At 47.0% G+C, this 16,437-nt stretch overlaps 1 protein-coding gene across 8 annotated transcripts in view; it reads left to right on the plus strand.

Annotated features, from left to right (window-relative positions):
• The window catches only part of TOM1L2 (target of myb1 like 2 membrane trafficking protein), a 125,906-nt gene that overhangs the window by 88,130 nt on the left and 21,339 nt on the right, over positions 1 to 16,437 (plus strand). For 5 of the 8 annotated variants that reach the window (XR_895816.2, XM_023530012.1, XM_011359080.2 and 2 more), the window contains exons 6-8: positions 991 to 1,149; positions 3,936 to 4,052; positions 15,811 to 15,944. Coding sequence is in view for 7 of the 8 variants with exons in the window: in XM_023530012.1 (XP_023385780.1) it covers positions 991 to 1,149; positions 3,936 to 4,052; positions 15,811 to 15,944 (410 nt within the window). In the remaining variant the exon portion in view is untranslated. The remainder of the gene's footprint in view (positions 1 to 990; positions 1,150 to 3,935; positions 4,053 to 15,810; positions 15,945 to 16,437) is intronic. The other 3 variants (XM_011359085.2, XM_023530009.1, XM_023530010.1) reach the window with 1 other exon arrangement.

Below are 16,437 nucleotides of genomic sequence, written 5' to 3' on the forward strand. Positions count from 1 at the left end.
TCAAATGGATCTGAAATTTATTTTGAGCTATGAATCTTCAGCATCAGCCCCAGACATCACTGAATTCCATCAGCCTTGGGATTCAAAGCCCATGGAAAACCCATTTAGAGGCCTCCTGCTGAAGCTCCTACAACATGGGGCAGCTCTGTGCTTCAGGATTAAAAGCATGCAGGAGAAACCATTCATCTTATTTCAGATAAGCTAGTACGTACCACTACTGGCTGGGAATCAGCCCTGGCCAGGGGAAGAGCCAGGAAGCTCCAGGGTCTGGGAGAGGCACCTTGTCTCAGAACACTCTTTCTTATTGGCCCCTGTTTGCCCATCTTTGAAACAGGAGTAAGAAGGACAGCATGTCTGTGTAGGTCTCTCATGTGAACACAATGTTCAGGATGTTATTGGAGATGCCCAAAGGGCAAACACAAGGAATTGTAGTTTTTCAAAGCAGTATTTTCATTATGATCCCTCCAAACCACTTACTATGCTTTGTGGAATAAACACATAACCTGTTTTATTCTTCTAATAATGACACAGAACAGTGTTGTTGTTTCTATAATTACAAAGGACGTTCAGTAAATTGCATAATTACTATTTATAGTAGTCCACTTGTAAGGGCCAAAATGTAATTTTCTGGTACCAAATAAGGATTCATGAGTAGCAAAACTTAATAGCAGTCCCCCTCTACTGGGATCTCTAGGTGGTCCTAATGAAACCATGACCAGAGCTCTCACCGAGTGCTCTCGCTGTTGCCTTTCGGAGTTGCTTTGCTTGGCTGTGAGGTATGTAGAGGGAGGAGCCACTGGTAACCCCCTTCTCAGATGGAGAGACTGGGGTCAGAGGGCTTCCTTGAGCATAACAGGTCAGCAGTAAAGCTGGGCCCCCACCTCTTTGTAGGCAGCTGTGGTGGGAAGTGCTGCCGTGGGTGGGGTAGATGCCAGACCCAGTTGCACAGGCAGCCCAAGTGAATGGAGGACTTTGCTATTGCCGTGCCAGAGTGTCCCTGAAGTGGATCCAGCCACGACCATGCCCAGGTCCCAATCGCAGCAGAGGACGAGCACCAGCTCCTATTCTTCGCCTCCTCCTGCTCCCTACTCCGCTCCACAGGCCCCGGCTCTGAGTGTGACTGGCGCCATCACAGCCAATTCAGAACAGGTACTTGCATATTTCTAGGCCATAGGCTGCCAGCCAGCTGTCCTCATTCACTCTTCCAAGAGACACGTACAGAGGCCTTCCCAGACCAGGTACTGTGCTAAGTGCCAGTGACACACAGATGGAAGGATTCAGCCCCCTCTCCTGAGGCCTCATAGTTGTGTGGGGGAGACAGGTGTAAAGACAGTCAGAACAGTGTGGTCACACTGTGGTAGGATTGGTACCTGAGTGCTCTGAGCCCAGAGTTGAGCAGTGCCTTGAAGGCAGCCCTGCAAGCTGATGTTGCTGAGGTTATTGAAGCTGAAGTAGGGCCTTGTCAGGCGAGGTGTGGTCCAGAGGTACAGAGAAGCGTGGTGCTCTAGGGAATAGCAGGTGGATGGTTTAGAGAATAGGTGCAGGTATAGGGTCCAGGTGGGGAGGAAATTATGGCCGAAGGTGAGGCCAAAAGCACAGGAATGGAGTTGTGAATAGGTCTGTGTGTCATGCAGAGAGGTTTCGATCTAACAAGCATAAGAGGCCGGTGACCCAGTCAGCCAGGTACCTGTGGAGGCAGAGGCTAAGACAGGGAGGCCTTCAGGAAGTACTCTTCCTGTCTTTATCCCAAACATTGCCTGCCTTTCATGAGTAATTTTCTGAGAAGTTAATGCTGTTTAACTCCAAACTGGATTTTTTAAAGATGATTTGTGGAGACTGGTCTTTAGGTGAATCTCTAGAATTTCCATTAGTTAAAATTTGAGATTTGGTCAGACTTGAAAATAAATCTATCCAATGTTTCTATTTTTTAAATCCTTATTTAGTATCTGTAACAATGTCATTATTACAGAACCTCATTTAAACAGAGGAGTCAAGCGATTCTGTCCGGTTAATGGAAGTGTTATGCCAGGGCCCTGCACACCTCAGCACTCTGCCAGCTCCAAGGAAGGAGCATGGTGTGAGCAGGAGGAGGTGAACTGAAGTCAGACCGGCCTGGACTAAGTCTCCACTCTGCTACCTACTGTGAGGCTTCGGCAGATCATTTAGCCTCAGTCTCCTGTCAGTAGAATAGGGCAGTAGTCCTTCCTTCTTACCCCATGGAGCAGCCATGGGCTTGAGGAGGGCCTCATAATAAGCTGAAGGAGGGCCTCATAATAATCAGCTAAGTGATATGTGCATTACTAAGGGGGGGCAGTTGAAACCTACAGATGAAACTTGGGGTTTACGTTAACTGTGGGCCTTGCTTCCCTGAACTCTGCCCTTTTTCATTACTCAGAATGGTCAGGATCAGGCTTCCAAGGGCAGCTCTGGGGAAGAAGATCTCTGGCTCCAGGCTCTGCTCCCATGGGCAAACTGTGCCCGCTTCTGCTCAGAGGGAGGGTGAATGTGTTTGAAATTGGATGGCCACGAGACCCTCCACTAAGTCCCTATTAATGTGCATGGGAGCTCCGGAGGGGCCCTCCCAGCAGCCAGAACAGTGGAGAGGAGGGTTTAGAATGGATGAGTGAACAGAGTATTGCCCCTGAGGGAAAATGAAAACAGAAACAAGCAGGGAGCCAGCCTGACGTAGAGGACCCCAGGGCTTCAGAGCCCACATGGTTTCTAACTGTTACAGTCCTAGAACTCCCTGGCCAGAAACCTCTTCTCAGCCAAGATGCGGGCCTTCCATCCGTCAGGCAGAGGAAGAGGCAGAGAGGAGCCTCTCGGGAGGGTCATCACCTTGGTTGACCATTCATCCATCTGTCCATCTAATAAACATTTATCGAGGCCTCCTGTCCCTGTCTCTTTGCTGAGGGTACAGACTTCAATCCAGCAGAGCCCCTGGCCCCAGAAGCTTGGCACAGGATGTGGGGGGGCCTGCAGAAGGAGGTGGCAGTGCTGGGTTGCACCTCAGGGAGAGGCAGGGGAGAGGGGTCAGATGCAGTTAAGAGCAATAGCAAAATCCAGCTCTCCGGACATTCTAGCAGGAAAAGGACCTAATCAATATTGGGTATATGTGTGTGTCGATACTGTGTGAGCATTTTCACATCAGTCACAGCAACCCTGTAAAGTATGGGTGTTATTATCACCTTTCCACAGGTGAGGAAACTGAGGCTCAGAGAAGTTAAGGTCTATTTTTATGGTGTCCTTGCTGCAAGAGAAATGGTCCAGGCCCAGGCTTCGGGGAGCTCTGTTGAATGGGCAGGTTGGGTAGCTTTCAAGGGGTCGTGTTATCCCTTGGTAGGGTGCCGAATGGGAAGGAGGTCTCCCCTGTAGTCTTCTCTCGGTCCTTCTCCTTCACTCTTGCCACACCAGAAAGGTACAGTTAATGCTGGCCAGCCTCTCAGAGGACCATAGCATTTAGATCATAAACTCCTAGGTGCCAGAGTCTCTAACTATCAGGTCCCGCAACAAGGATCCCAACCCTGAAGGGATCACATGCACTCCATCACTTGCACTTGAAAAGCAGAAACAGAGGCCTGAGAGAATAATTCTCTACTTAAGTTTCTGTAGTGGGAGAGCTGAGACTGCAAACCAGCTCGGTCCATTCTGGACTCGATGTGCTTTCTCTGCATGGCACTGCCTCAGTGTCATGGACAGACCCCGCAATGACAAACTTTAGAAACCAGAGCTCTCTGAGGTGGCCTCACTCTCCCATTCAGTCCTCTCTCAGAGCTGCATTCATCTCACATGCAGACCAGAGTGAGACGAGAAGCCTTCATCTGTTGTACTCATCCAGAAGTGTGACCTAGATGTCACAGTGAGTGGAACTATCACCAGCCAGGTGTAGGTTGACTGACCTATCCTTCCTGCTTCCATTCTCCTGGCCCCAACAGATTACTAGGCTGCGGAGCGAACTGGACATTGTTCGAGGAAACACAAAAGTCATGTCTGAGATGTTAACGGAAATGGTCCCTGGGCAGGAGGATTCGTCTGATCTGGAGTTGCTACAGGTGAGGGGACCTCATCTTTTGGGTGCTCCGGGCCTGAGGATACAGCAGTGAAGGAGAGACTGAGTCCATGTAGGCCCACACTCAGCCTCACACTTCCTAGGAATGGTCAGAGGTCGATACCAGGTTTTCTCTTTTTTATTTTTCTTAATAACATTTTTTTCCTGATTATAAAATACCAGTTGCAGAATACGTGCCATGGAAAGAGAATGGAAGTACAAAGAAGAAAATGATTCTTTAATGCCAGCATCCACAAGTAACCACTGTTGTTCTGATATGTTTTCTTTCAGACTTTACTATGTTTATTTCCAATGTAGTTGAGATGATATTATTTGTACGATTTTGTGTATCACTTTGCTCCCTCAACATTACGTCACAAACATTTGCAACAGGACCTTCAACCTTTCCTGCACATAGGAGCCTGTCTAGTCACATCTTACCCACCCCGCCACCCCCCTGACATTCCTGAGACTGAGATGAAGATGAAGATGAATCTCCTTTCCTTTTCCTGAACACTAAGGATTCCCAGGCTGAGGTTGCTCACTGGGCTGTCTACCTCTGGGCTCCCTGCAGATCTGGGATCACGGCAGAAAGGGGTCCAGGAGCAGGGCTGACCTGTGGGGACGCCCCCAGACTTTTGCAGGAGATCTTGCCTCAGGCCTGTTTCCCAGGCCAGCCAGGCCCAGAGCTAGAAACCAGATCTCTACCATACCCATCTAAGATGACTGTGGAATTTGTAGAAAATGGCAGCGACACTGCCCTTAGAAGCAGTGACCCTGAAGGAGTGGAGAAAGGGTACTGTAAACTGCACGTGGCAGGGTTCTTGAGTAGACAGGCCAGGAGCCAGACTGGCCTGGCTAACTGGCCTGAGTGCTTCATGACGTACCTGCTGCTGCTATTCTTGTTTGGCACTGTCATCAGTCTTGCTCCCCTAAGTGCTACACCTCCCACCCTGCTGTTGGCACACACTTGCAGCCTGCGAAAGCTCAGCTCTGATGGCTCTGTCCTTCAGTAATGCACACAGCCAGAGTGGCTGCACCTGGTCCCAAGCCGTTTCTTATTGTGCCCCCCTCATCCTCGAAAGCCATCATTAGCTCCTGGGGTTGAGGATAGATGGAGGCCTGTTTTGGGCCTAACGCAGAGCAAAGCCCTAGAAGCACAGAGATGCGTGGGCCGAGATCCCTGTTCTGGAAGAGCTTATAGCCTAGTGCAGGAGACAGAAGAACAGCTCATCTCCATGAAACCATGATATCAGGCTGCTTTTGAAGCCAAGACGAGTACTCTCTGCCAGCCTGAGCGAGGAGCCCTGAGTGGCTCCTCCCTAGTTTCCAGACTCTGATACCTGCAGCAGACCTGGCTTACCTCAGTTGAGCAGATCCAGCTGTCCACATGCCACACTCTATGGGACCCAGCATCTCATTAATACATCACTGGCCTCCATTCCCAGCCTGCAGTCAGGAGTTCTTCACGGCAGTACTGAAGGCACCGGAATCTGAGGTCAGTCCAGAAACAGTCCAGAAACTGAGAGGGCCTCTTGAGGCAGCTTGGTGCTGTGTCAGCATCAGAATTCCTGCTGACAAGGGGTTTGCAGTGGACAGAGCTGAGCTCCTGGCAGCAGGGGGTAGGCTGAACAAAGCCAACATACTTCCAGACAGCCAGAGCAGACCTAGACAGCAAGAATACTCTGTGTGTGTGCATGTGTGTCTGTGTGTGTGTGTTTTTAAAACAAGCCCATCAGCCAAGACAAACAGAACATAATCGCCTGGCGTCAGCTCAGTTTTCAAAAATAGGTTGCTTCCCATGACGTTTCCTTCCCTCTGTTTTGTTCCAACTCTGAGCCTACCAGCCCTCACTGCTATCTTATAAATCAAACAGAGAAAGAATGGTTCTGGGTACCAGTGGGAGGCCGTCCTTTCAGCATGGGAGATTAAGGAGTCCGGCAGCTCTGTGTGAACAGACACAGCTCCCCTGGCTTCTGGCCTCGCTTCTCAGTTATTCCTGACATCTTTCCTCCTTTTCTTCTCCTGGTGGTCAGAAACCAGCTGGGCGGGGTCCCCCAAGGGTCAGGGCCACACCCGACGGCGAGCCTTCCACATGGGAAAATGGCACAGTCTTTTTGGAAAGTAAAGGGATCAGAATATGCCCTGAAGACCCCTCAGGCGAGTTGGAGGGCAGCCAATGCTCAGGGTAGAAGCTGTCCAGAGCTCGCAGTGCTGGCCAGAGCCATGGAAATAAACACATTTGTCACCAACCCAAATATTCACGCCAACAGAAGCTGCTCCCCACTTGAGTGTAAATTGCTGGGTAGGAGGTGGAGGAAATGGGAAGAGAGGAAATTGGAGGTGTCAGCCCCAGGATGCACTGGTGTGACTGACCATAATTATGAGTGGGTCATGTCCCGATTGCTTCCTGCACATCACAAAGCACTTTCAGGTGTAGCCTCACCACAGCCCAGCAGAGCAGCAAAGAAGCTTGGTGGGAAGAGCTGTTTGCCTGAGGACTCTTTGGTTGCTAACTTGTAGTTGAGAGAGGCTGAGGCCATTCCACTACACTGTGCTTTCAGCTTAGCTGGATCCCCCAGGGTAACTAAGGAAGGATGCCCAGAAGGAACATAGCAACTCCTCTCAGTGTGTGGAACTCTGCTTCGAGTTGGCCAAGACCTTCTAGGCAACTAGTCTAGCTCTACACCTGTGCTCAGATTCCTTCAGCAGCAGCTCGCCTAGTGCCTGCCTCATTTTTCTTAACATCCTCAACAACAGGCTATTCGGGTCAGCCCACGGAAGGACTTCCGTTTCCAATCACATGTCTTGGTTAGACTTTGGGAAGCAGCACAGCAGGGCAGGATGTACAAGGGCTGAGAAGTCACTGGATTCACGTCTGGGGTCCAACCACTGATGAGCTGGGTGGCTCTCAGCAAGTCCCCTATCCCTAGGAGTCTGGACTAATCACTGACACATGAGCAGGATTGGCAATCATCTCTTTACAGTGCTAGCACAGTGCCAAGCGCAGGCAAGTCATCTACAAGTCTTTTGTGATTATTACTGGCACAGCCTTCTACACATCAAGCTAAAGTCTGTCTCCCTATAACTGCTGTCCTGGTCTGTCTTTGTTAACAACAGAACAAAACAAATCACTCTTTCACATGGGAGGTCCTTAAATATCTGAAGACTGCCCACAGCCCAGTCTCTGTGTGGCATAGATGTGGCTGTTGGCAGTTCTCAGCAGGAAGCAGACATTATAAAATCAATAGCCTCCATCAACTGAAAACCCTCTATCTCTTTCTCATGTGGCTGTTAAGCCATATCTTCCCTATTCTGTGCATAGGCATTTGGGTCTGGGTTTAAAATTTATGTCTGCATCTATGTCTGCTAAAGTTCATGCCCTTACTTGAAGCCTGTGAGTCCAGCTTTTTGTCTCTCCCAAATTAGCTTCTTGAGCTTTGTCTTCAATTAATAATAACTTAATTAATTCAATGATGCTAAAAAAAGAAGCCTTCCTCCATGTTGTTTCTTCAAGTAGCAGATGGTACATCCCCCTCTTGCTTCTTGCTTCTTGCTTCTTCCATCTCATTTCAACAAAAGACTGAATGTCCAGGATCATTTTCTCTAGAGAATCCTAGTTTATTCTACATGTTTAGTTTCATTAGTACCCTTTCTCTCCAACAAAAATTTTTTTCTCCCTCCCGTTTTCTTTGCAGCTAAAGGATGCAGATCTTCAGGCCGTTATTCCATGCTCCTTAGAACTTAGAGAAAGTTCAGAGGACATCCGTAATGATGATTAAAAGGTGGTTTGTGAGGTGGGGATGAGAGTGTCCCTTGAAGAAAAGATAAAGGCATTGGGATTAATTAGAAAAGACAGGATATTTTAATAAGATGTTCTGATAGAGAGAGAGCTTTAGCATAAAGAACAGTAACCAGCTGTTCTCCCTCTCTGTTGAGAACCAGATATAGAAGGAGACCAAAGCTGAAATCTTCAGCATTTAGGAAATTCCTGTCCCAGCTGTTGCACGGTGGGAAAGACCACCTGGGCAAGCTGTGGTTTCTTAGTGTCTCAGGACTGGAGGAGAGTCACTCTGTCTGAGAGATGTGGAGGTGGAAAGAGGCAGAGGAAGGTTTCCCAGCTGTGCCTGCCGTGGTCTGGCTGTGGATGACCCCATGGAGACCATGCAGGTATCTGGCTGGCGTTTGTGGTGGCAGAAATCTTAACATTCTGGTCTTCCTCTCTCCTTCAATCTCTTTGCCTTTTTTCTTCCTGTTGAATTTTTTTTTAAGACAGTAACTTAAAAGGTTAAAGCACAGAGATGGTAAACTCTCTCTGCAGAGATCTCTAGAAATCCCTGGTCCAGAAGCCCCAGGCCAGACTCACTGGGCCTGCCCCTGGGTGCTCCTCTGATACTGGCGCGCACAAGGCTCTGCCTGTCAGGTCCTGGGCCGTCTCACCCAGCTCGAGGCAGTAGGGAGAGAGGTAGCAAATGCAAGGACAAAGCAGATGTTTACCTGGTGCTTACAATTCTTGAGATCACTGCATTCTCTCTTCCTTTAAGCTGAGGTTATAATGTTAGAGCTAGCAGAAGTCTCAGAAATCATCTAGCGTTTCCCCAAACATTTCCGTAAAGTGATGGAACTTTTTTCTCCACAAACAATATTCTCCAGAGAACTGCAATGTTTAAAACAGATAAAAGCAGAGCCACCCCAGCTGCCATAAGTTTGGGTGCTCCAAACCCCATGCTGTGGAGGCACCTTGGTGGCCCTCTGCAGAGCTTCACCATTTCTCCAATACACTTGTTTTACCCAAAGAAAAACAGGCCCAGAGAGTGCTGGAGGCCTGCAGACCGGTTTGCTTCACAGCTGCTTGCTGCCTGCCACTTGGTCCCAAGCATCCAGAAGGGACTGGGCTCTGTCAGGGAGTGTGGATCCCACCCTGCTGTCTTCCGTCTGCTGGTCCCGGTGTTTGGGGCATTTAGAGCCGTGTTTTTGAGACATTCCTGCAGTCTTCTGAGGGGTCTGGCTTCATTCTCCTTTGGCTCTAGTGGACTATCCTTGAGGCCTGCTCTTTGTCCTGTGGCTTCTGCCTTTAGGGTGAGGGAGGGGCTGGTCTTCAGTTATTGGAGATAAGTACTAGCCAGAGGCTCTGCTGGAGGAGTTCCCTTGACATGGAGGGACAGTGCTGACTAGAGGTGTGTCTAGAGTGCTGTGGGAGTTGAGGAGGGAGAGTGGTGGTAGGGCCTCCAGAAAATATTCCAGGTATATAGGGAGATGGTAACTGGGTAAATAAGTGGTAAAGCTGGCACTGTGAAATGTTAATGGTAGAATCTGGGTTTTGGGTATATGCTATTCACCATAAAATTCTTTTAGCTTTGCTTTATGTTTGAAAATTTTTAAAAAATTTATTTATTTTAATTAATTTCAATGTAATTACAGCATATTGGTTAGATATCTATATAGTTTATAAAACCATCCCCCCAATTGCTCCCTCCCTCCCCTGACCCTCCACCTAGCCAATGTATTCAGGTTAATTACATTCCCTGTGCAGTGCTCCCCATCCCCATGACCCTCCATCAGCTACTAATTTTTACTTCTTTAACCCTTCACCCCATTCTCCCGGCCCCCTAAACTCCTTCCACTCTGTTTATCACCAAATCGTCCACTATATTTGTGAGTTTGTTTTTATTAGTTTGTTCTTTTTATTCCTTAGATTCCACATACAAGTGAAATCATATAGTGTTTATCTTTCTCTGACTTAAATACCTTCTAGGTCCATCAAAGCAATATCTTTTTCCAATCCCTTCCTTTTAGTCTGTGCGTGTCTTTTAATCTGAAGTGAGTCTCTTACAGGTAACATGTAGGGGTCTTGTTTTTCTTTCCATTCATCCACTCTTTTGATTGGAGCACTTAATTCTTTTCCATTTGAGGTACTTATTGATAGAAATGTAGTTGTTACCATTCTTTATTCCTGTTTTTGATACATGTTTTTTTCTTTTTAAAGAAGTCCCTCCAACATTTCCTGTAATACTGGCTTGGTGGTGATAAATTTCTTTAGCTTATTTTTGTCTGGGAAGCTCTTTATCTGCCCTTCAACTCTAAATGATAGCTTTGCTGGATAAATTATTCTTGGTTGTAGATCCTGGGTCTTCAACCTGTCGAATATTTTTCACCAAGCCCTTCTGTCCTGCATAGTTTGTTTTGAGAAATCAGCTGCCAGTCTTATGGGTTTTCCCTTATAAATAACTATCTGTTTTTCTCTTGCAGCTTTTAAGATTCTTTCTTTGTATTTAACCTTTGGCATTTTAATTATGATGTGTCTTGGTGTAGGCCTCTTTGGATCCCTGATTTTTGGAATTCTCTGAGCTTCCTGGGGTTTTATGTTTATTTCCTTCACCAGGTTAGGGAAGTTTTCCATCCTTATTTCTTCAATCAGCTGTTCAACATCTTGATTTTCTTCAGTTACGCAGATCAGACGGATATTTGGACCCTTAATAGAGTCCCATATGCTTCTTAAATTATTTTTATAGTCTTGGCCTCATCTCTTGCCAGTCTAATTGTGTGTCCTTGGCTTTCTCATCCTCTAGACAGGGCATTTGATCTTTTTCTTTATTCACTCTAGTTATCCCTTTGTTTATTCCATTAATATATTTCTCATCTCAGAGAGTATGTTCTTCATTTCAGACTGGTGCCCTTTTATAATTTCCATTTCCATTTTTCTGTATTTTATCTCTTTGTTGAAGTTCTCATTAAATTTAACCAAAAGTCCATAGAGCATCTTTATAACCAGTGTTAGATTACTTGAATCCATTAGATCTGGATCTCTGTTCTGTTCTCTCATATGGTTTCTGCTTCTTTGTCTTCCCATTTGGCTGCCTTTCCATGTCTGTTTCTATGTACTAAGCAAAACTCTTAAGTCTCCTGGTCTTATTAGTGTGAATTTGTGAAGTAGGTGTCCAGTGGTATGGTCCTCAGAGAGGCTCAGCTGCAGGCCATACTTAGCCCAAGCCTCTGCCCCTCTGGGTCCACCTGTTAAGATTCAGCAAGCAATCCACAGATGCTGTGCTTATAGTTGCCTCAAAAGGCCACACCAGAAACGGAGGCCAGCTGCCCCCAGTGTGAGTCCGGGTGCTGCTCAGCAAGGAGCACCTGACTCACTGAAGATACATTTGGATGTGGATTGGATGGGGCCATGAGTTGGGGGAGGTGGGGTTTCAGGGAATCCTCTAGGTAGAGCGACCACTGTTATCCAGTTTGATGACCTCACGGGTATGGGGGTGCAGTGTCCGGTACACTGGCAAGGGGGAGGGCTCAACAGGGAACAGTGGATACGGCCGGCACTTCAGTACAGAATGAGTCTCGCCTTGGCCCTCACTCTGACAATGTCTCCCTGTAAGTCCCTGGTGCCCCGCATGCAGCTGAATCGGCACTGGTGTTCAGAGCAAGCAGATCCATCACCGCAAAAATCCGCTTGTGGACGTGGCCCCTATAAGAGGCTTCTGCCTCTGCCGCAGCTTCCATCTCACTCAGCCACTCGAGGCCAGGCAGCCCTGCATTCTCGCCCCATCTTACCTTCTGCTGTTGCAGGGTGATTTCTTGGACTTCTCCCTAGTTGTATGGCTTGTTCATCAAGATCCCAGGTGACTTCTTTCCTTGCTGCTGCTCCTTGTTTCCGTTATAACTTTGATTTGGTCGCCAGAGGGATGAACAGAACCTCTATCATCGATGCTATTTTGGTTCCCTCCTCATAGTGCGAATCTATGTTTGAAAAATTTTATGACTAAATGTTGGGGTGAAGAAATATCTGAGGGCCTTAAAGGATGAGTAGGAATTTGTTTGATGGAAAAGGAGGAGAGGAACATTGCAGACAGAGGGTTGACTTCTCAGGGACCCCTGAGCCATATTGGCAAGTGCCTCAAGCTATCTGCTGTTCTAAAAAATTTGAAGTGTGTTTGGAGAAAACCCATGGGCTCTGAGAGATGATGCTGCAAGCTTCTGCAAGAGTGGCCTTGGACCTGTTTCCCATGACTACTGCATTACCCTGGCTTCTAGGTTCTACATCTTAGAATTGGCCTACAATGTGGATGGGAAGTGACTGACCTCTTCCCTTTTCCCTTCCCAACCCAGGAATCCAGGGCTTGCTCCTTGGCCACGAGCACCAGACACTGCCACACTTCCATGTCCTGGGACTGTCTGGTGGGGCTGCCTTTGCTGGAGAGAGTATGCCCGTAGCTGAGACTCAAGATCCTTTTGTTCATCAGAGATTTTTTTTTTTTTTTTTTTAATAGGCACTTCAAGTACTGGTCTCATTTGCACCAGGCACATGCACATCCAGGGAGAGGGAGTGACATGCACAGTGGGTTCGCGGCAGACAGCAGAAAGGCAGGCACTGTATCTCTTTCCTCTGTCCTGCCACCTAGCCTCCTTTGTCTCTCAGTTCTAGCTTTCCCAGTCTTCCATCCATGATCTTTGGCCAGGTCTCCAGCATTTCTTCCAAAGCGCTGGGCAAGATCTGCTGCCCAAGTTTTGGTCTTTTAAAGTTAACCTAGATTCATGTTCCTTTGTTAGTGCTAAGTAGCTGCTCCCTACACTCTAACCATGTATTGTAAATACTTTGATTATTTACATTACCACTTCAGTCCTGGCTCTCAGAATCCTTCACATAGTCTAATATGATTGCTTCTTTCATAAGTTCCGGCATTCTTATTTTTTATTTTTTACATATGTTTTAATGTTAAAGCTCTGACTTCATTTTAGCATCATTCATGAGCATACTTTATTTCTGTAATTAGGGTTTCCATTGTGGTTTTGGCTCTTTTGTGTGCTGTGATTTTCCTTGTAGTGACTGGATTTGACCTGTGAGAGTCCACTGGCACCCATGGCAGTTATTGTGTGGCAGTCCATTACTGAGACCAGGCCAGGCTCTGAGGCCCAGGCCAGTTCTCAAGTGCCCCTCTTCTGGCTAGCCTGGTGACATGAGCCATTCACAGTGGTAGAGAGCAGGTATTTTTGTGGTATTCTATTCTTTACTGGACATTAGCATTCTCTGCAATTCAATTTTGATATTCACCTCTTGTTATTAATTCTAATACTTGTGTTTGTGTTTATAAATTCTTACTACTGGGTCACTGGGGCCTGGGATGAGTCGTAGAGAGGGAAAATTGGATTCTAGATGAACAAGAATTTTCTATTCTCTGAGTGAAGGGTGCTGGGAAGAAGGCTGAGCTGATATGGATAACTGAGCGAAGATAGTGAGGGGGAGCTAGTGGTTTGAGTGGACCAAGGGTTCAGAGCACTTTAGAGTCAAGGTCCACATTTCTTCCCCTCCAGCCCCAGCCTGGTTCTGACCTGCCCCTCCTCCGTTTCTCTGTTGCTTATGAGAATGCTACCACCTGCCTGGGCTGGTTTGGCCTGGATGCAGCTGGCACCTGAAACTCGAGGAGAGTATGGGGAAGGAGAGAGGGATTGTAAGTATCTAGTGATTCACTAGAAGGCCCCCCGCCCCCATTTTTCCAGAAATGATCCTGCCTTCACCAAAACCTAGAATGTCAGTCTTGGTAGAATCAAGAGTGAGACTGTGTTCATAGGAAAAAACAGAAGGTCCAGACACTGGGCTTGCTATCCCCGTAGATCAAGAGAGACAGTACCATTCTGGCTGTGCACAGGGCTAGCAACAGGGTAGAACCAAAACAAATGGCAGTGTTTCCATAACCAACTCAAAGGGCCCAGCAAGCCAGAGAATCTCTGAATGAAGCTTTTTTCCTTTGAACATCAGACTCTTTTTGTATCCAACTGCCTAAATCTAAGTACCTTACGTATTGAAAAATACAGCTGTACTGGAATCATTCTGAGGTGACCTACATCGGCCAGGCTTCATTCCTCAGCTGCCTCTGCTCTCAGGGAAAGAGCTTCTACAGGCTGAGCAGCCATGGAGGAGTGGCAGCTGAAGCAGTGTCCAGGCCTGTGTCTGGCTGGCCATGATCTACTTACTCTGTAATGGGCAAGTCAGGTCTGTCAAGGTCCCCACCGTGTTCTTACCTACAGGATCAAGCCTGGGCACTCATTCACTGCCCTTCAGTCGTGAATGAGGGGTATGTGTGCATATGCATGTATAAGGAACACTCTTGGATACCTTGGACTATGTGTGGATAGAAGGAACACAACTTGCCCTTGTTAATTCTCTCAAAAGCACTAAAGGACTGGCTCCTATGTGTCAGTCACAGGTACTGGGAAAACAGGGGCAAGAGATGCCATCTCTGCCCTCAAGAATCTTTGGTCTAGAGAGTGAGGCAGATAAGCCCAACTGTAATGCCCTTGTGTGGTGAGCACCATGGGGTATTTGGGGATGGGGTGAATGGGGACCCTCAATTTTCTACTTTGTATTTGACCAGTTTGGCAATCAGATTCAGCAGATGATTACTGGGCCTTTTCTCTGTGTGTGGCATCCCCAGGGGATAAATGATGGCACCTACCTCATGGAGTTTATGATCTATTAGTAGGGGAAACCTTCTAGTCAAGCTAGTTAGATTATGAGACAGGATGCAGAACTCAATAGAGATCGGTATGTCTGCAGTGAGTAGAGTGGTTACTTCCACCAGAAATATTTTCAAAAGGAAGTAGTTTTGAGGTTGAGCTGTGAGAAGAAAAGACTCTTGCTTCATCCTTGATCCCCTTCACTCACTGGGTTATCAGCTGCCTCCAGTGTCCAGGTCAGTAGGGACAGCATCTCGCCTCTGCTTTACCCTACATGGCCCATTAGGAGTTGGAGCTTTGTCCACAGGGACTTCCTGTAGACAGAGATGCCGTGGGGCCAGCCTGGCAGGGCTGTTAGTTCTCAGCTCTGTAGGGATCCTCATTCTGGCCTATAGGATAGCAAGGAGCCTTGGCAGGTATTTGAGGGAGCTCCACAGCAAGTTTCAATGAGAGCATGAATCAGGCTGTTGTCAGAGTAGGGGAGGCCTACAGAAGCCAGACCATAAAGTGATAAGGACCTGTCTTCAGCACATTGCTTCCAAGGGTAGAGAAGGTTCTGATGGTGACTAGGAGTTCATAAGAGACATTTCTGGTTAGCTGGGAGCCATGTAGGAGTTTGCTGAACTCCTGAGACCTCAGCAAGATGACAGACATACCACCAAAATGTCTGTAATGCCATCATAAAATATACTCATGCTGTTGCTGGGAGTATAAATAAACTGATCTCATCTTTTTGAAGGGTCTTTACTATTACCAATCAATTTTCTAAATGACCGTACCCTTTCAGCTAGGAATTTGTCCTATGGATGTGCTGGCACAAATGCATAAGCATACATGTATACAAATGTTCAGTGCTGCATTATTTGGGTTGGCCAAAAGAAGAGAGACCACAACCTAAATGCCCAACGATAGAAGAATGGTGTGATACATTATAATACACATACAAAGGCATGAGTCAGCCTGTAGAAGTGATGGGGAGAGTCTGGAATACTGTGTAAGCTGCAAAGAATCATATAGATATTAAAAACAATTTGTACAAACATGTACTTATGTACACACAACAGTATATAAATAGGTATGGACATCTGTCTATCTACTGAAAAAACTGGTTTCCTCTGGAGTAGGAGGAGGCAGTGAGGGAGGGCCTTCTACTTTGCATCCCACACAGGCTGGCTTTATGGACTAGCACATACTCCTTTTGTCACTTTTAAGAATTGGTACATGTTTTCCCAAAGGAAATAGAATGGAAAAAAAAAAAAAAAAAAAGCATAGCCAGCAGGCTAGCCAGAGGTACATGTGTCCCCTAGGAGCTGAATAGGACCTGCCGGGCCATGCAGCAGCGAATCGTGGAGCTCATCTCCAGAGTATCCAATGAGGAAGTGACGGAGGAGCTACTGCACGTCAACGACGACCTCAACAATGTCTTCCTCAGATATGAGAGGTAGGAGCCAGGGTCCTTTTGTTTTCCCTTGGAAAGATTATTGCCATAAGAGGAATTTCTTTCATAAACAAAGGGAAGAGAGAGAGATATTAGAGTTAGAAAATACTCATCAGAAATGCTAATTTGTTCCCAGAAGACAGGGAAAATGCTGCTTGTTCTCTTGGGAGCCCTGCAGCAGGAAAGTGACTGCAGAATTAGGATCTGCCCTTTGTAAGCCTCAGGCTGCTCTGCCTTCTCCACCCACCCTAGCTCCTGGAGCGGGAGGACTGGGACACCTGCTCCTTTGAAGATCCTTTGAATTTGAAAAGGATTAAAGGGGGAAAAAAATCTCTGCTAAGGAAAAAAGATCTACTTTTACCCATCTTTAAGAAAACGGATTATTTTCCCTCCCTTTGCAAATGTCAGTGCCTCTAGAGTGTTCAGAAGCAGGAAGGGTGTAAGTGCTGGAACACAGCTGTGTAAGGAAACACATATTCAGTTCTTTCTGTAGCCA

Source organism: Pteropus vampyrus, unplaced genomic scaffold (genome assembly GCF_000151845.1).
Source record: "Pteropus vampyrus isolate Shadow unplaced genomic scaffold, Pvam_2.0 Scaffold44, whole genome shotgun sequence".
In the NCBI taxonomy this organism is placed as follows: Eukaryota; Metazoa; Chordata; class Mammalia; order Chiroptera; family Pteropodidae; genus Pteropus; species Pteropus vampyrus.